The sequence below is a fragment of the Euprymna scolopes genome, chromosome 24, assembly GCF_053919585.1.
Source record: "Euprymna scolopes isolate OS-2025 chromosome 24, ASM5391958v1, whole genome shotgun sequence".
In the NCBI taxonomy this organism is placed as follows: domain Eukaryota; kingdom Metazoa; phylum Mollusca; class Cephalopoda; order Sepiida; family Sepiolidae; genus Euprymna; species Euprymna scolopes.
Window position 1 is genome coordinate 86,896,250 of NC_136505.1, and position 22,500 is coordinate 86,918,749.

The following is a 22,500-nucleotide window of genomic DNA, read 5'->3' on the forward strand; positions in this document are numbered from 1 at the left end:
AACTCCTCCGAGACCTATCTGTGTAGAGAAAATTCTTAATTTTATTTAAATTCAATAAATGTTCAGATAATTAATATTTTAATATTTTGTTTTTTGTATTGCTTTTTGTTTTGTTTTTATCTAAAAGTTACGCGAAACTTGAACATTTTCGATTAAGGGTTGTTTTATTTGTCTCCCCTGTTCTGAAAGGAGTTCTTCATAAATGAAAACAAAAATGTCAAAAATATCTGAAATGCACACATGCCAAGTGTAGTATCAGTTCTAAAAACTACAAGTCGTGTCTTCGGGCAGTGAAGGAGAAATCCTTCTAAAGTGAGGCAATTTTTATTTTCGTCCCAATCCAAAGTGCCACTTTTGGGAGATCTGAATTTACCGCACATTAAAAACCGATCTTGTGCCTCCTCACTCTGCTCTCGTGTGGATGCAAGTAAATAGAGACCAGCAAGAGTAATTATTACTTTTCTTTTACTACAGTATGGCGTACGTTCAATTTATAGTGAAGAGTTTTTGCTCCTCCAAATAAGGGACACTTTGGATTGGTGCCAAATTTAGCGTGATTGAATCCATCGGCATCTTTCGGTAGGCAACTCGCAACTGGCGAAAACAATCTCATCTCCAAAAGGAGGGGATAATTCGTACCGTCTGCTATTTTGGTGTTTGTTAAGATAGGGTCGACAGATCGATTTTTTAAATATGTCGTTTTAAGCAAAAACAATATTAGGTACTTAATTAGCATGTCGAAAATAGTAATATATCAAAAAATTACGAAAATTCATCGAGTAGAGCGACTATATTGTGTTTTTAGTTTTAAAAAAGTTTACCGCTATAGGCTACAAATGTCAGAAGGAAATACGGTGTAATCTAAATGTTGCATTTCGAGTTATGTCCCCTGTGTGAACTTTTCATAGTCTACTTTATAACATCCAAGAAAAATGCAATTTTACCTAATTTTCCATAAAAAATTATTTTAACTATAAATAACATTCTACTCGATGAATTTTCGTAATTTTTGAATATATTACTATTTTCGCATACGTAATATTGTTTCTGCTTAAAACGACTTTTTTTAAAAAATCGAACTGTCGACTCTATCTTAATAAGCACCGCTATTTTAAAGCGTTATTTATCATTATATTTCGGGTGCATTTATTAAAGAACTCACCAGTTTAATTTTCACAAGAAAACTGTAAAAACCAAGAATATATATATTTTTTAGTAGTATGTTGTTTTTTTGTAAAATAAGGGACACGTTTTTCGAGATATCGCGTAAAAATAGCAGACGATAAATGGCGTCACATTTTAATGCCATTTTGAATGAAAAACTACAAATTTACCGACCGAAATACATTTCCATCTGATACAAATACTGAAATCTCTGTGACACATGACCATACAGTGCGACTGCGTCACTGCGTCGAATAGTGACGTCCCAGTCTGGGAGCTTTGGGTAGTGTGGTTTCATTTCTTAGTTGCTATTACTCCTGAATCAACTCCGATTCGATGTGACAATACCTGAAATAGAATTTACCGTTTGACTATTTGTGTATGAAATATTATATGGCTACAAAACAAATTCATATACAAACCAATCATAGAGTAACCACTGCTCAAACAACGATTGCTAATCTATAATAATTATACGACCAACCGAGTTAACAGCGACTCCTACTGTATACTCAGCGAAAGCGTTGCATTTACAGTCACACATAACTTTGTATTCAGAAGTTCCTGATTGTTTTTGTTTTTTGTTTTCTTTTTTTATTTATTAATTTATCGAGGTTTGCTGTCATTTTGTCGGTGCGTGCAAAAATGTTGGTAACTTATCGGAGTGATGGTTATAAGCAGCTGCTTGTTATCATTTGTTTATTTTATTAATAATTTCCAATTTATTTTGTGTATGTGTGTGTGTGTGTGTGTGTGTGTGTGTGTGTGTGTGTGTGTGTGTGTGTGTGTCTTTAAAAGATAAAAGCCAACCTTTAACAGAAAAAAAGATGTATTTTTACACGTGAAAAAAATATAATGAAAAATGTTATCACGACGGCTAAAAGTCACACAAATTAAGCTAAATTTGAATAAATTAATTATAAAACTTGCTTGAAGCGTAAATATCAGTTTTCTGGGACTATTTAAAAGACAAGTTAAAGTTTTTATATACTAAATTTTAAAAAAATAGTCCTATTGTTTACTAAAAATTGCATAATTATCCAAAACATGTGAGTTCAGTGAGGGGAAACAAAAAAAAAAACAAAATAAACGATGTACGGTTCAAGGTAAACAACCGATCTTTCGATAAACATAAATTCCATGCTAAAAAAAAATGGCGATGTTTGTTAAGAAGATATAGTCGACAGATCATTTTTTTTTTAATATGTTGTTTTAACCAAAAACAATATTATGTTCTTTAATGGTCATGCCGAAAATAGTAATACGGTGGACGGTGGAGTTGTACAACCAGCACCCCAATGCGTAATTTCTATACTGATAGGTTTTTTGAAATTTTTTCACTGGATTATTATTGATTGGACACTAATTAACCAGATTATGAAAAAAAATTGAAAAAAATCATTTCGACATTTGAAAGGGGTGCTCACTTTTTAGTTACAACGTTCTGGTAAATCGATCACCCATTATTTTCTCTCTCTAAATACGAAGTGTCTTCGGGAGATATGAATTGATCCCATGTTGACGAAGCAATGTACGCCGTACGATATGAAAATTGACAACGGGACGGAAAATTATGAAACATTTCTCCAGCATGTTAGTGAAATTTATAATACTTTAAAAAAATAAAAAAATAAAAAACAAACATGCTACATTAAATAAAAACACTAAAAACATATCCAGTTAGGTAAAAAAAAAAGTAACTTATATTGCTTTTGATAACATTTGTTATATATTTGTTTTTGACAGCTTTTTCGAATCTATGTGTACAGTAATAAAAAACCCGAAAACTAAATAAGTTTTTAAAAAAATTTAAAAACTCGAAACTTTATTTTCATAAAAAAAAAACAATAAAAAGTCATGTTCATTCTATCTTTTTTTTTTCTTTGAGAAACAAAAATATTTCTAATTTACAAATGCGGTAGGCTTGTCATTTTTATATCTATGGTTTTGATATACCCGCGTTTTTATTGGTTACAAAATGGGTGACTGATTTACCAGAACATTGTAACTAAAAAGTGAGCACCCCTTTCAAATGTCGAAATAATGATTTTTTTTTTTTTTCAATTTTTTTTTTTTTTTTTTTTTTCATAATCTGGTTAATTAGTGTCCAATCAATAATAATCCAGTGAAAAAATTTCAAAAAACCTATCAGTATAGAAATTACGCAGGGGGGTGATGGTTGTACAACTCCGCCAATAATACATCCAAAAATTACGAAAAATCATCGAGCAGAAATTTATGTATGTAGAAAATTCGGTAAAATCGCCTTTTTCTGTTTTCTTTTTTTTTTTTTTTTTTTTTTTTAAGGCAGTAGGAGGCTGGATACAGGGGACATAACTCCGAAAAGAATATTTTAGATTATTTGTGTCATGGCTGCAATATTTCTTATCTATAGCGATAGACATTTTTTTTTTAAAATAAAAACAATAGCAGTTGTTCTACTCCATGAATTTTGGTAATTTTTGGATATATTACTATTTTCGACAGGCGTAGTACGTAATATTGTTTTTACATAAAATGAAATTTTTTTTTTTTAATTGATTTATCGACTATTGCTTAACAAGCACTCAAAATGGCAATAATATTTCGTTTTATTATTTTTATATTGAAGAAAAATAGTTCTAAGACTTGATAGAAATTGAAAAATTATTATACAATATTTTTTTCAAGATTATAAAAAATGGTTAATTAATTGAAGTGCTGCCATTTTCTGGTAATAAGTGACCCGATAGCACAAGACCTTTCCTATTGCAAATGATATGGTCTGACTACTATCTAGGTGATGCCTCCTTCCAGGTATTACCCCCTTTTGCTTCGAAGGGGTTGTGGTTTATTGTCATTCGCCTAAAGTATGCCGACATGTACATTCTTGGCTATTTTGTACCTTACCGGGGTGAGTTTTTCTCACCTTCTAGCCTTGTGCCATACCTTGCTACTGCGAGTTAGAAAATAAGCACCCAGCAGTATTATTGATAGCTTTTTTAAGTTCCGAAAAAAATGTTTGAGAATAGGAAAATACAATTCGATATAGGTAAACGTTTTAGTCGTAGCTTGCAGGAAGTAGTTTTTAAGAGGATGGATGAAATGAATGCGACCTGACAGCTGATTGGCCGGCGTGTGACTAAATCACCTAGCAGGGACTGCTCTCCGCATGTGAAAATAAATATAAATGCGTATGACTTTAAACAAGTTTAGTGTTAAAAGTGTTACATTTAAATTGTGTTTAAGTTTGTTTTTTGTTTTTTAAGCACTTTGGTTCGTACTGTATCGAAACAACATTACAGTGTACACTTTTAAACAGGAGATAAAAATTAATAATTTCCTTAAATAACATGATCGCAAAAACAAAATCAGTTTGTTTGGTGAAGTTCGATAACATTCGCAAGTTTCAGAAATCTCCTGAAAAACTTGGAATTGATTATGTAAGTACTAAAATTTCTCGGATACTTATTCCTAAAATGTCTCGTTTATTAAGCTACTTTCTCTCATTAAGAATTGTGAATTTAAGAATATATAGTATCACGTGCTTAAAGCTGCTGAGTACACATTGGTGGCTGGCCGTGAACGGGGCGCGTCTACTGTGTATACAGCCAGTGTAAACGAAACGTTGGTTCAAATTATGTTTGATATTAAACGAAGTTGTTTGTTTTCTTTATTTCTTTCAGAAAGGCGGGGAAATGTGAACAGAAAATTAGTGACGTGTTATTCGCGCCACGTGTTCACTATTGTAGATCGAATGAATGAATCGCGTTTTCATGTTAAAATAAGAAAATTGGTTAGTCAAAATCGAAATAGATCCGAACCATGAGAAGAGGTCTATATTCTATCTTCTTTGAGACATAGTTTTATAACACTAATAAATATTATTATTAATGCGAGTTAACTTTGCTGCAGTTTCGCTGGGTTTCCAGTCGTCAGAAGTGTATTAATAAATAACGTCTCTTTCCAATGTAAATTAATTTATATTATTCTTCTATATCTATCAATATACCTAGAGGGTTGAGTTTTTTCTCTTTCTGACATTGATATTAAAAGCCTACGTTTCCTATTAGTATTTATTTACTTCATCACAAAATCAAAATGTGACACAAGGTCGTGAAGCGTTGGAACAGATGGTGTTTATTTGCTCCCCCACCGAGCAAATTAGGCACAAGGCCGATTTTTAATGTGAGGAGTGAAGGGAGGGGGAAGGGAAAAAGGGGACCAGCTCCCGAGAGGTGGGAAATGGGAGCTGGTTAAAGGTCAGGCATGTGGGGTTGCCCCCACATCTGATCTTTGCTAGTCATAGCTTGCAGTATCTGCCGGAACAGATGGTATTTATTTGCTCCCCCACCGAGCAAATTAGGCACAAGGCCGATTTTTAATGTGAGGAGTGAAGGGAGGGGGAAGGGAAAAAGGGGACCAGCTCCCGAGAGGTGGGAAATGGGAGCTGGTTAAAGGTCAGGCATGTGGGGTTGCCCCCACATCTGGTCTTTGCTAGTCATAGCTAGTCATAGCTTGCAGTACCTGTCGGAACAGATGGTATTTATTTGCTCCCCCACCGAGCAAATTAGGCACAAGGCCAATTTTTAATGTGAGGAGTGAAGGGAGGGGGAAGGGAAAAAGGGGACCAGCTCCCGAGAGGTGGGAAATGGGAGCTGGTTAAAGGTCAGGCATGTGGGGTTGCCCCCACATCTGGTCTTTGCTAGTCATAGCTAGTCATAGCTTGCAGTATCTGTCGGAACAGATGGTATTTATTTGCTCCCCCACCGAGCAAATTAGGCACAAGGCCAATTTTTAATGTGAGGAGTGAAGGGAGGGGGAAGGGAAAAAGGGGACCAGCTCCCGAGAGGTGGGAAATGGGAGCTGGTTAAAGGTCAGGCATGTGGGGTTGCCCCCACATCTGGTCTTTGCTAGTCATAGCTAGTCATAGCTTGCAGTATCTGTCGGAACAGATGGTATTTATTTGCTCCCCCACCGAGCAAATTAGGCACAAGGCCAATTTTTAATGTGAGGAGTGAAGGGAGGGGGAAGGGAAAAGGGGACCAGCTCCCGAGAGGTGGGAAATGGGAGCTGGTTAAAGGTCAGGCATGTGGGGTTGCCCCCACATCTGGTCTTTGCTAGTCATAGCTAGTCATAGCTTGCAGTATCTGTCGGAACAGATGGTATTTATTTGCTCCCCCACTGAGCAAATTAGGCACAAGGCCGTTTTTAATGTGAGGTAAAAACCAGCTCCCCTAAAAGTAGGCAAAAAGGGGGCACTCTGGTTACCAAAAATAATAATTGTCCCAGTATAGAGGGTTTCCCCTCCATTGACTGGTACAAATAATCTTAAGTGCAGCATCTGTCGGAACAGATGGTATTTATTTGCTCCCCCACTGAGCAAATTAGGCACAAGGCCGTTTTTAATGTGAGGTAAAAACCAGCTCCCCTAAAAGTAGGCAAAAAGGGGGCACTCTGGTTACCAAAAATAATAATTGTCCCAGTATAGAGGGTTTCCCCTCCATTGACTGGTACAAATTATCTTAAGTGCAGCATCTGCCGGAACAGATGGTATTTATTTGCTCCCCCACCGAGCAAATTAGGCACAAGGCCAATTTTTAATGTGAGGAGTGAAGGGAGGGGGAAGGGAAAAAAGGGGACCAGCTCCCGAGAGGTGGGAAATGGGAGCTGGTTAAAGGTCAGGTATGTGGGGTTGCCCCCACATCTGGTCTTTGCTAGTCATAGCTAGTCATAGCTTGCAGTATCTGTCGGAACAGATGGTATTTATTTGCTCCCCCACCAAGCAAATTAGGCACAAGGCCAATTTTTAATGTGAGGAGTGAAGGGAGGGGTAAGGAAAAAGGGGACCAGCTCCCGAGAGGTGGGAAATGGGAGCTGGTTAAAGGTCAGGCATGTGGGGTTGCCCCCACATCTGGTCTTTGCTAGTCATAGCTAGTCATAGCTTGCAGTATCTGTCGGAACAGATGGTATTTATTTGCTCCCCCACTGAGCAAATTAGGCACAAGGCCGTTTTTAATGTGAGGTAAAAACCAGCTCCCCTAAAAGTAGGCAAAAAGGGGGCACTCTGGTTACCAAAAATAATAATTGTCCCAGTATAGAGGGTTTCCCCTCCATTGACTGGTACAAATAATCTTAAGTGCAGCATCTGTCGGAACAGATGGTATTTATTTGCTCCCCCACTGAGCAAATTAGGCACAAGGCCGTTTTTAATGTGAGGTAAAAACCAGCTCCCCTAAAAGTAGGCAAAAAGGGGGCACTCTGGTTACCAAAAATAATAATTGTCCCAGTATAGAGGGTTTCCCCTCCATTGACTGGTACAAATTATCTTAAGTGCAGCATCTGCCGGAACAGATGGTATTTATTTGCTCCCCCACCGAGCAAATTAGGCACAAGGCCAATTTTTAATGTGAGGAGTGAAGGGAGGGGGAAGGGAAAAAAGGGGACCAGCTCCCGAGAGGTGGGAAATGGGAGCTGGTTAAAGGTCAGGTATGTGGGGTTGCCCCCACATCTGGTCTTTGCTAGTCATAGCTAGTCATAGCTTGCAGTATCTGTCGGAACAGATGGTATTTATTTGCTCCCCCACCAAGCAAATTAGGCACAAGGCCAATTTTTAATGTGAGGAGTGAAGGGAGGGGTAAGGGAAAAAGGGGACCAGCTCCCGAGAGGTGGGAAATGGGAGCTGGTTAAAGGTCAGGCATGTGGGGTTGCCCCCACATCTGGTCTTTGCTAGTCATAGCTAGTCATAGCTTGCAGTATCTGTCGGAACAGATGGTATTTATTTGCTCCCCAACTGAGCAAATTAGGCACAAGGCCGTTTTTAATGTGAGGTAAAAACCAGCTCCCCTAAAAGTAGGCAAAAAGGGGGCACTCTGGTTACCAAAAATAATAATTGTCCCAGTATAGAGGGTTTCCCCTCCATTGACTGGTACAAATTATCTTAAGTGCAGCATCTGCCGGAACAGATGGTATTTATTTGCTCCCCCACCGAGCAAATTAGGCACAAGGCCAATTTTTAATGTGAGGAGTGAAGGGAGGGGGAAGGGAAAAAAGGGGACCAGCTCCCGAGAGGTGGGAAATGGGAGCTGGTTAAAGGTCAGGTATGTGGGGTTGCCCCCACATCTGGTCTTTGCTAGTCATAGCTAGTCATAGCTTGCAGTATCTGTCGGAACAGATGGTATTTATTTGCTCCCCCACCAAGCAAATTAGGCACAAGGCCAATTTTTAATGTGAGGAGTGAAGGGAGGGGTAAGGGAAAAAGGGGACCAGCTCCCGAGAGGTGGGAAATGGGAGCTGGTTAAAGGTCAGGCATGTGGGGTTGCCCCCACATCTGGTCTTTGCTAGTCATAGCTAGTCATAGCTTGCAGTATCTGTCGGAACAGATGGTGTTTATTTGCTCCCCAACTGAGCAAATTAGGCACAAGGCCGTTTTTAATGTGAGGTAAAAACCAGCTCCCCTAAAAGTAGGCAAAAAGGGGGCACTCTGGTTACCAAAAATAATAATTGTCCCAGTATAGAGGGTTTCCCCTCCATTGACTGGTACAAATTATCTTAAGTGCAGCATCTGCCGGAACAGATGGTATTTATTTGCTCCCCCACCGAGCAAATTAGGCACAAGGCCAATTTTTAATGTGAGGAGTGAAGGGAGGGGGAAGGGAAAAAAGGGGACCAGCTCCCGAGAGGTGGGAAATGGGTGCTGGTTAAAGGTCAGGTATGTGGGGTTGCCCCCACATCTGGTCTTTGCTAGTCATAGCTAGTCATAGCTTGCAGTATCTGTCGGAACAGATGGTATTTATTTGCTCCCCCACCAAGCAAATTAGGCACAAGGCCAATTTTTAATGTGAGGAGTGAAGGGAGGGGTAAGGGAAAAAGGGGACCAGCTCCCGAGAGGTGGGAAATGGGAGCTGGTTAAAGGTCAGGCATGTGGGGTTGCCCCCACATCTGGTCTTTGCTAGTCATAGCTAGTCATAGCTTGCAGTATCTGTCGGAACAGATGGTGTTTATTTGCTCCCCCACCGAGCAAATTAGGCACAAGGCCGATTTTTAATGTGAGGAGTGAAGGGAGGGGGAAGGGAAAAAGGGGACCAGCTCCCGAGAGGTGGTAAATGGGAGCTGGTTAATGGTCAGGCATGTGGGGTTGCCCCCACATCTGGTCTTTGCTAGTCATAGCTAGTCATAGCTTGCAGTATCTGTCGGAACAGATGGTGTTTATTTGCTCCCCCACCGAGCAAATTAGGCACAAGGCCGATTTTTAATGTGAGGAGTGAAGGGAGGGGGAAGGGAAAAAGTGGACCAGCTCCCGAGAGGTGGGAAATGGGAGCTGGTTAAAGGTCAGGTATGTGGGGTTGCCCCCACATCTGGTCTTTGCTAGTCATAGCTAGTCATAGCTTGCAGTATCTGTCGGAACAGATATTACACTTTGATTACTATTTTAAAATGATTAAAACAAACTTAATATACGGCTATACGCATGCGAGCAACTACATGAAGGTTAACTAATTTGCATATTTCTTTTACAAATAAGCGTTAATTAATTACTTATTCATTTTTTATGATTTCTTATTGAGTGATTTGTTCCGTTTCACTATTACGTTGAATTTTATTTATTCATAGTTTCTACATTCTGCATAATTGCGTAAGATATCAGATGAAAACGTTCCAGCACACGAAAATATAATATATATATATGAGTAACCTTGTCGGTGTGCGTGCGAAAAATCTCTACGAAACTCCTCTCTGAATATTTGAGCTACAGCGTTTAAATTTGATATATAGGGCATTTAAATGAAAGCACACTTTCTATTTGGTTATAACTGGCAAAAATAGTTGCTAAGGGATCAAAATTTTTAAAAAACAGTTGATCTTGGCAAAAGTAGTCGACAAAAACTTTTTGACGTGTACAAATCTATATTCATAGGTTAAACAACGTTATTTTTTAACTATATGCATATGGGTGCGGCTCAGTGCCCAAGGAATAAGGCTGGAGATTTGTATGTCTTGGTTTCGATTCTAGCTGATGGCATCCAAGTCACATTTTTTTTAAAACTTTTGATATTACTACATCATATTAGGTTCAATATAATAAAAGATAGAGAATTGGCTCTATAATAATAGATAAGTAATCTGTATGAATTAAAATATCAGATTTAAGCGTATCTTACGAATGGGCAACGCCGGGTAACCTGTTAGTGTATATATATATATATATATATATATATATATATATATATATATATATATATATATATATATATATATATATAAAGAACAGCAGCATAATAAAATTCCAAGTTCTAAATATTTATTTTCTTACCAAACAGTTCTTTCAGGATGTCAAATCTTCGGTACATTATTTAAAGTTCTGTTTCGTTACCCAAAAACAATCAATTATCATTATGTCAGTATCGAATATTTTCGTGCGTATACTCCTCAGAAAATAGAATTGGGGGGGGGGGCTTGGAAAGAAATATGACAACATAATGTCAAAAAAACAAATTCCGTAAAAGATTCAGCATCGTGTATTTACTTAAGTAGCCATCTTGGATTTTATATATATATATATATATATATATATATATATATATATACATATATATATATATATATATATACATATATATATATATATATATATATATATATATACATATATATATATATATATATATATACATATATATATATATATATATACATATATATATATATATATATACATATATATATACATATATATATACATATATATATATATACATATATATATACATATATATATTCATATATATATATATATATATATATATATATATATAATTTCCACAGCCAAGCAATGTCGCAGCTCACAAGAACTATGAAAGCCAACAAACCGGAAGTTCAAGACTAGAGTTTCGCTCTCATTTGGGTTCATGTTAGAGACGCCGAACTTGGGATTCAAATCCCGAATTTCTTGCATGCGAGGCGAGTACTCTGCCACTTGAGCAACCACATAAGACACAAGAAAATCTATTAACTAATTAACATCAAGCAAACCGCGGCGAAATCTATGGAATGGACTTACTTCGTTACAAACAAAAAGGGTGTGGGCATCCCACCAAGAAGAACTCAAGCCGATGTCTCACAAGTAGGATTTTTACACTCTCTATGACGCTGTCATCCAACATGCTAATCTAGCAAGCAATTAATGATAGAATTTTCAGAACGTGAAATATGATAGAATAATTTTCACAGCCAAGCAATGTCACAGTTTGTAAGAACCATGAACGCCAACAAAAGATATACATAGCAATGTTGCAGCGTTACAATTGAATGATTGATCTAAGAGCAGATAATATTTAAATATATTTTTTATATCTTTACTCGGCTTTTAATAATTATGGCCCGACAAATGCACAACAAGGCATGGAATATGCTCCTGCTGATTCTCTATTCGTCTGACGTTTAGGCACGTCATTCAAATGGGATTCTAATTATCAAGAATAACAAGAATCAAAAAGTGTAGATTCAAAATCTGCGATTAGTTTGTTATTAGATAAACAGCTTACCTATGATGCTACGACATACAAACATGCATATATATATTTATATATATATATATATATATATATATATATATAATGATCTACTGACAATGAATGTTTAATCATAACAGAACATATATTAGAACTATTAAAACTACATTTCAGTTCCTTTAATGTAGATCATATGTATGTATATATATGCATGTATGTATATATACATGTATGTATATATATATGTATATATACATGTATATATACATACATATATACATGTATGTATATATGTATATGCATACTATGTATGTATATATATACATACACATATGCATATGTGTATATAGATGTATGTACATATATCTGTATGCGTGTATATGTATGTATATATATGCATGTGTATAGGTATGTATGCATGTATATATATATATATATGTATGCGTATATGCATATGTATATATGTATGTGTGTATATGTATCTATATATGTATACATATGTACGTGTGTATATGTATACATATATATATATATTCTTGTAATTAAAGGAGGTGGTGTTTGATCAACACTGCTGGAGAGCCATAATTTAATATATTGTTTTTATTTGTATATCTCCGAAACAGTGTTTCATGGTAAACAACTGATGATCCCTTAAATTCATATTAGGACTATAGTGAAGTCGAGAGAACAAGTTGATATATTGATTGCAAGTGATTAAATAACTTACTGACTAAATAGTTTTTCAACGCCTGATAAAAAATATATGAATTAAATAAGTTTCTTATATATATATATATATATATATATATATATATATATATATATATATATATATATAGTTTTAAAGGTTTAGAAACTTCCAAGACTATATATAAATATATATAATGTGTAATATTTTTAAGTCATTGAAGTTTAATTTTGTTATGAATTTTTTTTTTTTTAAATTGACTAAGGGCATTCAATTCAAGATCAGTGAGTCAATACGTAAGCATGTTTGAAATTGAATCCAAACGTTTGGGTTTTGTTGTCCCTGAACAGACATCATCGGCTAAATTTCCGCTACCTACAGTTAGGTCTGTCAGTTGAGCTATGTCTATTGCTGAAGCTACTGGCAGCTGAAATTATTTGATCCTTAAAATAAATATATAAATAAAGAGAACACTTAAGTAGTTTATTTCTAAAATTGAACATTAGACAAAACATGCAATTTTTCATCATTCCATAATCAGTTTATGCGCGAAAACACATGCGTATACATGGTAAAACAGACGTACACATATGAGTTATATATATATATATATATATATATATATATATATATATATATATATATATATATATATATATATACTAGCATTTACGCCCGGCGTTGCCCGAATGTTTGGAGGTGCATGTTGAGCAAAAAAAAAAATAAATAAATAAAAAACGAGGTCAATTTTTTTAACATTTACCCCTATTATGACCCCTTAAATTTTATTGTTTTGGGCTCAAATCGAGTTATTAAGTTAGATCCATGTCCAAGGAACCTATATCTAAAATATCAAGTGCTTAGACCCAAAATTGTTGGAGGAGTTCTCAAAGGTCAAATCGTTGAACTTTGACCCCTTAACAGCCAAATTTCTGGCCGAAAACCGATTACATGGATTTTCCCAAATCTCAGTACCCTGTATATCAAATTTCGAGTCTGTAGACTAAAAATTGACAGTTATTGCGTAGGAAAATGTACACAGACACACAGACACGTTCATTTTTATAGATAGATAGATAGATAGATAGATAGATAGATAGATAGATAGATTAAACAAAAATACATACGTATACATAAATATATATGGAAAAAATTTGTGTTTCCTGTAAACTTTTTATGCAAATATTATGCAAGTATAAATCATGTAGAATAACTGCATGAATATAATTACACGTAGTAGTTAACTAAAGATGATCATCCCATAAGAAAACCGAAAAAAAACTAATAGGGAATTAATTAAAATGAATGTTTGAAAAAATATGCAAATTAGCTAGATCTTTTGCTAGTGAATGCAATTCCATAAGCCATATATTAGAAAATTGTATTTTAAATAAATAGAAAAGAGGGTTATTAATATGAATATCAGTACACATGAAAGAAAAACGACTTTATATATATACATATACATATATATATACACACACACACACACACATATATATATATATATATATATATATATATATATATATATATATATATATATGTGGTAGGCAGGTGAGGATCCCGTTTTTCTATTTGAAAAAAGTTTAGTTATAGTTTTTCTTTTTATCCTTATATTGTTGAATTCTCTTTTATAATTGTAGACTTTTGAGATGTCAGGTAATGCAAGTGCTCAGTCTATTTAACAAAATTAGAAAATCTTTTTTCTTTTCTTTTCTTTTATTGTTATATAGTTAAATCCTATTTTGTAATTAAACTTTTTAGACGTCGGATTATGTAGGTGCCAAGTCTGCGATAGGTTAAATTTAGTTTTTTTTTTCCGGAATTAAAACTGCATTTTTATTTTTTTTAATTTTTTTAATTTTTACTCAAAGCTTCTTTATATATATATATATATAAATATATATATATATATATATATATATATATATATAAAGAAGCTTATATATGTATATATATAAAGAAGCTTATATATGTGTATATACATATATATATATAAAGAAGCATATATATGTATATATATATATATAAAGAAGCTTATATATGTATATATATATATATAAAGAAGCTTATATATGTATATATATATAAAGAAGCTTATATATGTATATATATATATAAAGAAGCTTATATATGTATATATATATATATATATAAAGAAGCTTATATATGTGTATATATATATATAAAGAAGCTTATATGTGTGTGCATATATATATATGTATATATATATATATAAAGAAGCTTATGTGTGTGTGTATATATATATATATATATATATATATATATATATATATATATATATATATATATATAAAGAAGCTTATATATGATGAGTCAAATGACTTAATACAAGGAAAGCAGGGAATCGATTAGACAATTCTAAAGAACACATGCAATAATAATATTTATAGAAAAGACTGAGACTAGCAACATCACATCAGTGGGAGAGAGGTGGCGATGAAGAACAAAAGTGGTGTCAATCAAATTACAGATACTTTTCTACAATTTATCAAGCACCTTCAAATAGGAGAGATTCACCAGGCCATGTGACAACAGTATTTCATACATGGTCTAATGATAGATTTGTAGGGATAGAGAATAACGTTGGGTGTGAAAAAGATTGTAAAGCGATAGAGAGAAGCGACTATGAGAATCAGAAAGAGCAATTGATTTAATATATGAACTCTAAGAAAAAATTGACGAGAAAGAAAAAGAAGTTTTAAAGTCGATTTCTCTTGGAGAACAGAGCCATCCATAAGAATCTCAAGAAGCAAAGAAACATACCTAGGATTGAAACACAATAGCTGTTTTAACAGTATTAAACGAAACAAGACATTGCTTATCCCGATCTATAACTGAATCCAAATCAACTTCTTGATCAGCTGCATATTTTAACTGATCCGATGAAGTGATACGATGGGTGAGAAGCAATACCAGGATAGAGGGTGGTGTCATCAGCATAAATGTTAATTTTCTGAATAATATTTTCTAGAAAATCATTTATATAGAATAGAGACACTGTTTGACTTAGAATAGCGCCTTGAGAAACACCTGCATTGATAGAAAAAGAAAATGAATCCAGAGTTACTTGTAAGATTCAATCAGAAAGAAAAGACCCAATAATAGCAAGAACTTTATCACTAATACCATAACCTCAAAGTCTATGTAAAAGATCGGGATACCACACTCGAATGCCTTTGAAATGTGAAACGCAATAAACTTACCTTCTCCTGAATTGTCTATAAACTGACGGATTGGTTCAGTTACAATAGTTAATAGCTGTTGAATGAAAACTATAAAAGCCACAAAACTGAACATCACTAAAGATTTTCCAAAAAATGAACACGTTTTCCGCTGAACAACCTTTGCTAGTAACAGAAAGAAGACTAACAAGATGATATTTGTTTGGGTAAGAACGATCATCAGCATTTCAAAGATAATGACAACAGAGGACTCAATCCAACAAGAATTAAAACAGGACAAAGATTGAAGAATTCCAAGATGATAGTAGAAGACAGTTCAAGAGCACAACCTTTGAAAACAGCAGGAATCAAATCAGAACTGAAACTTAGGCTGAGTTCTATCAACCATCTTTGGAGTAATAATTACAGAATAAAGAAACTGATCAGTTTTCGATGGAAAATTCGGAAGAATAGCACCAATATCACCGCGAGAAGACGAGCAAGATTAAAGGACGTGTAGACTATTCAAAAAGGAAGAATAGCAGACTATTAATAACATTATTAGAGATTCTTTAAAATTCACAAGTGCCAACATTTTGAGATGAGATAGTCACGAATCTTTTAAGAATAGCTAGACAGCCTCAGAAATTGCCCTCTTGCAAACATTGCTAGCTCTTCTCTAGGATTATCTAGAAGCCTCAGAACCACCCTGACGAAATTGATTGAAGTAATGATTACGATGAGCAATAGCAGAAGTAAAAATGCAAATGAAAACTAGAGAGGAGAATGAGATTTGGTTGGAAACTGACGATGAGGGATGAAGATGTCGATTACCACGAGAAGCCAGTCATTAAGCTCCTTAGCAACAGCATTCGATGACATACCAAAAATAGGACACGATAGAACGTCACATAGAAAGCTGCGAAGTTCATCCCAATCAGCCTTACTGTAGTTAAACGTGTTTCTATGGAAGGGACGATCAATTTAAGACGTAACAGAAAAATCAACCTGAACAGCATGATCAGAAAAAACTAATAGAGGAGAAGAGGAAATGGAATATGATTCAGGAACAGAAATGAGAAAAAGATCGAGTAAAGATGTTTGGTGGAGGTCATTCTTGGGAAAACGTGTAGGCAAGGTCACAATTTGGGACAAGTCATATGAGACAGAGAAAAGTTAAAACAGATTTCACCAACAAGTAATGTGCTATTAGAATGGCGGGGGGGGGGGGTCAGTTAGAATGGTGAGTATTAAAGTTACTGAAGACAAAGGTAAAACTTTATGGTAACCTCCTTAGCAGCAGCAGCATCTGGAGACATACCAAAGATAGAACTTCATAGAACGCCATATAGAAAGCTGCGAAGTTCATCCCAATCAGCCCTTCTGTAGTTAAACGTCTTCTTATGCAAGGAATTGAAGACTTAACAGAAAAATCAACATTAACAACAGCATGATCAGAAGAACCCAATGGAAGAGAAGAGGAAATATAATATGATTCAGGAAGAGAAGTGAGAAAAGGTGAGGTAAAGATGGTTGATGAAGGTCATTATGAGTAAAAGATGTAGAGAAGGTAACAATTTTAGATAAATCAGAAGACAGATTTCATCAGCAAGATCTGTGCGATTAGAGTAGAATGATGATATGGCGGATGAAGTTGTCATGCATCATGAATACTGCTGGATGTTATAGCAACGACAACAACAACAACAACAACAACAACACAGCAATCACTGTCAGAAAGGGAACAGTATAAAACGAACAAATAGGAAATGGATTGCAGCAAAGACAACCTCGAACAAATAAAAGGACATCCATGAAATTCAATACTGGGAATACGTACAATCGAGAGACATTTGCTAGGAAACATAGCAAGACTATGCAAATGCGGGAAAGAATCTAAACGGGCAGGAGGAAAATAACCCTACACGTGTACATCATTGCTATCAGCAGAAGAATTTAAATTAGTCTTACAAAGAGAATGTGAGGACATTTGTGCAAAAGAAAGAAATTAACATCAAAAGAGAGGACTAAACATTTTACTTCTAGTCAAGAAAGTCGGGGTATTTATGTTGCGAATGAACACAGTACTATAAATGGAGGACATTCTGTGGAATTACATGTAAAATGGATACAGGGATAGAACAATGCTGTGATGCGACAGTGACATGCATTTGGCAAACTGTGTGTTAGTTATTATATCAGATGTTTTGGGGCAACCTGTGTAAGAAGAAGATGTTAGGGTTCGTTGCAGCATCACAGATTTGGTAACAATACTGCACGGGCGAATGTAGGCCTTACAACTTAAGATGGCTGAGGTTTTCTAGTTTACTTGTTTTACTTCTTTTAATCCCAAACAAGGCACATCACTACTTGGAACGAAACGGCCTACTATTTGGGATTGATTGTGTCAAATAATGTAATGATACTGCGGAGAGCTGAGCAGCAAGATGTCTGATCACATCACATTTAAACTTCTGCAGACTATTACATTACAGAAAACAGGGAAGAAATTCCAAAGTCTAGCAATTTAAAGAAATAAACTATTAGAGTATAAGGCTTTCGGGCATCTAGGGACCTCGACAGTGAAGAGGTGTGATTTTGCTACTTGTTCGGTTACTTAGGAGTATGTGCGTCGAGGATACACAAGTATTGTGAGTTCATCAGAGCACACGTCATTAAAGTACTTGTAAAACAGGTATAGGGAGATAATACTGAAGTGATGGAACGAAGAATGGAGCTTGACTCGTATTGCGGGTTCAATTCTCGCTTGACTCATACTAAAGTTGATGCCCTAATTGTTAAACACGCACCATTATAAGATGAAGATCGAAGGTAAGCGAAGCAACTGAGAAAAAAGGCGTCTTTCTCCCCTACATCATTACAGCCTATTTAGCATAATTTTTAGAGTGCTTGTTACTGAACTAGACCCGGTTTCAATCCTCATACCAAAGATTCCAAAAATAGTACTTAGTGCCTCGTTGGGATCAAGGTTAAGTAGAACAATTCAGATAAAGGAGTGGTGCTCTCCCCTACATCTCGATATATTAGTCAATGCAAAGGAGCCTTCAGGTCACCCTCGATTTCGGTCGATCTAATTTTCATTATAGCATGACGTCAAAGTCGCAAGTCTTCCCTTCAACATCTAACACTTGTCCCGCTGACAAGTAATTAACGAGTTTCTTTTGCTTGTTTGGTTTCTTTCTTTGTTAAACACCATTTTCCTACGAGTTTCATATTTTATGTCTCAAGAGGCTCAAGTTTCGAACATGACTCAGCATAAAGAAAGACAAACTGACAATTGGCGGATGGCTTCTATCGGTAAAAGCCATTATTCAAGAAGGCTGACAGAGAGTCGAGCAGAACTTCATAAAGGGTTATGTCACACTATAGGTTAATTAATGGCTTACCTATCTGGCATTGTAACCTCTTTATAAAGGACCTGGGGACAGATTTTAAAGGTTTATTCTTTGGAATGTGGTAAGTGATGTTCTTCTCAGGGTATGAACCGATTCACGTCTAGTAATTTGTTTGAATGCAGATTAATAGAAGTAGATCCGTATGTAATAATATGGGTTTTTCTACATTATATGGGGCTCTTCATAAATTAAATCGTTTTGAGAATGATAGGTGTATATTGAAATGTAATTAATACAGTTGAATAATTAGTTATATATATAAAATAATGTTATCAAATTTTCATGAGAATAATATGATAAACTATTTTAAGCAAATAAAATAACGAACTATTTTATAAGAATAAAATAACAATATTTTAAGAATGAAATAACGAATTATTTTTTAAGAATGAAATAACGAACTATTTTTAGGAATGAAATAACGAACTATTTTTAAGAATAAAATAACGAACTATTTTTTAAGAATGAAATAACGAACTATTTTTTAAGAATGAAATAACGAACTATTTTTAAGAATAAAATAACAAATTATGTTTTAAGAATGAAATAACGAACTATGTTTTAAGAATGAAATAACGAACTATTTTTTAGGAATGAAATAACAAACTATTTTTTTAAGAATAAAATAACGAACTATTTTTAAGAATGAAATAACGAACTATTTTTAAGAATAAAATAACGAACTATTTTTTAAGAATAAAATAACGAACTATTTTTAAGAATAAAATAACGAACTATTTTTTTAAGAATGAAATTACGAACTATTCTTTAAGATTAAAATAACGAACTATTTTTAAGAAGAAAATAACGAACTATTTTTTAAGAATAAAATAACGAACTATTTTTTAAGAATTTTTAAGAATTAAAATAACGAACTATTTTGTAAGAACATAACATAACGAACATGAGAATAAAAATAAGTATTTGTGAGAATGACGTCACGAACGTATGTGTGAAAATGATGTAACGAACGCTTTTATGAGACTGACGTAACAGACACTTTTATGGGAATGGCATGACTGGTACATGATAATGGCGTTACGGACAAATTTATGAGAAAGACGTAACGGACAATTATATGAGAACTAAACAGTGAACATATTAAGAAACATCATCGAGTGCGGAAACCAATCCAATTACTACGTGACACTGGTAATTTGAAATAGAATAATATAACGTAAACATAATTAGAAATATAGATAAAACATATTAAAATGAATCCAAAGAAAAGAGAGGCTAGTTTGAGATTGACGGCTGGGAGTATCATTGCGACATTCACCGGAACAGGGTAGAGAATATTAGAATACCGGTAAAGCTTTCTGCCACTCAAATTCCAGGGAAACAAATAAAAGATGAAAATTTTGCAATTATAACGATCTTTGCCAAAGACAAGGAATGGACAATGAATTGAACGATTCGAATGCTAATCAAAAAGCATTCTGGCTAAATATTGTTGTTAATGTTTACTTTATTTTTAAAAATAACTCTTTTCGTTTCGTCTTGTTTTCCAGATATCGATGAATGTAACGACGGCGAATTGTGTTGTGCACAATCTTGTTACAACAACCCAGGTTCGTACACATGTGGATGCAGAGCTGGATTCCGATTGATGAAAGATGGATGCGGATGCGAAGGTAAGTCTGGAGAATGTTTATATATTAGATAGAACTCTGTGAAGCGCCATGGCTTGCTTCAATCTTTTCTCCAATGATCGAGCGATTCCATGTTTTAAAAAATTAGATGACAGGTGAATATATATATATATATATATATATATATATATATATATATATATATATATATATATATACACACACATATATATATATATATATATATATATATATACACACACATATATATATATATATATATATATATACACACACATATATATATATATATATATACACACACACACACACACACATATATATATATATATATATATATATATATATATATATATATATATATATATATATATATAAAGATTGTTGATTTATTTTTTTATAAGCGATTCTGAGGTATCTTTGTTCACTGCCGGGGTGTTTTGAAGGTAGAGGTTATCTGCCCTTTGTTTATATTCTAGTCGACCCACATTTTTGAGATGTATTATTTGTAATTAATTCATTATTTAAATATTTACTTAAATATTTTTACGCGCATAAATTAAGTTATCAAGATGAGCTATGCTGACGAGGAGTGAAACTTCGAAACATGTCATGTCAATAGATAACTTACTTTTATGCACGTAAAATATTTAAATTATGAATTGTATATATATATATATATATATATATATATATATATATATATAATTATTTTTTCATACCTACAGACACTAGTGTTTCACCTTTTCGGGAATCATGAGTGCAGGGAGTTACGATTACAACCGGTCGGGAGATTCAACCCGGCCACAGAGCAATCTCTAACTCCGTTAGGAAGGAACAAACCACACGACCAACGTGAAATACGGTTGAATTAACATTTATATAAATGTGTATGCTTGCTTAAAGCTTGTCTTTGACCATCGGGCAATTCCATCTTCATAAAAGGGGTGACAGGAATAAATATATATATATATATATATATATACATATATATATATATATATATATATATATATATATATATATATATATATATATATATATATATATATATATATATATATATATATATATATATATATATATATATATATATATATATATATATATATATATATATATATATATATATATATATATATATATATATATATATATTAGACGTGGCTCAGAGACTAATGAATAAAGGTGGAGAGTTGTATTTTTTAGTTTCGATTCTAACTAATGACATCCAAATCATATATGTATATATATTACTTTTGATCTAACTACTATATGTTAGATTTAATATAATAATCGATAGAGAATTGTCACTATAATAATAAATACGTAATTTGTAGGAATTAAAATAGCATATTGAAGCCTAATATACGGCCGAGCAACGTGAAGTTTTCTGCTAATATTCCAATAATTCCATTAACCATCTCTTTTAATGTACATGCGGATTTTTTTGTTCCATCAGTTACGTCCTGCATCTGTTGCCCAATGCTTGATGCGCTCTGACAGATTAATCTCGCGATTGTATTCTGGCCACGTTATATTAACAACCTTATTTCCACACAATAACATCTAAGTATTTTTACAGCAATCTTTGGATGGTAAATATGGAATCCAATTCAAGACTTCCGGTTACTTCCAAAATCTAGTTCTCTTTAACAGCTTAATGAAAATCTCATCTATTCATGTGCGTATTCCAGTGAGCTTCCTCGTGTGCTTGAAAACCAAACTTCGCCCAAGAGTCCATCGTTTTGTTGCAATCGTGTGCGTGGTTTAGCAGTAATGCTTATTGAAGGTATCTTCAAAGTGTTGACTCGCCAGCATCTGTACATTTGTTGGGGTAATTTAAGCTATTGGTTCTTTTCAACACTATGAATGGTGTTGGAAACAGAGAGAGAGAGAGTCGCTATAACCAATCCAAAAGCTATCTATAGTAAGAAATTA

The 22,500-nt window shown here is 34.0% G+C and overlaps 1 protein-coding gene across 2 annotated transcripts in view; it reads left to right on the forward strand.

The window, feature by feature from the left end:
- Positions 1-22,500, forward strand: part of LOC145246818 (uncharacterized) — a 583,451-nt gene that overhangs the window by 418,387 nt on the left and 142,564 nt on the right. For both annotated transcript variants that reach the window (XM_080108645.1, XM_080108646.1), the window contains exon 11: positions 20,458-20,580. In XM_080108645.1, coding sequence (XP_079964771.1) covers positions 20,458-20,580 — 123 coding nt within the window. The remainder of the gene's footprint in view (positions 1-20,457; positions 20,581-22,500) is intronic.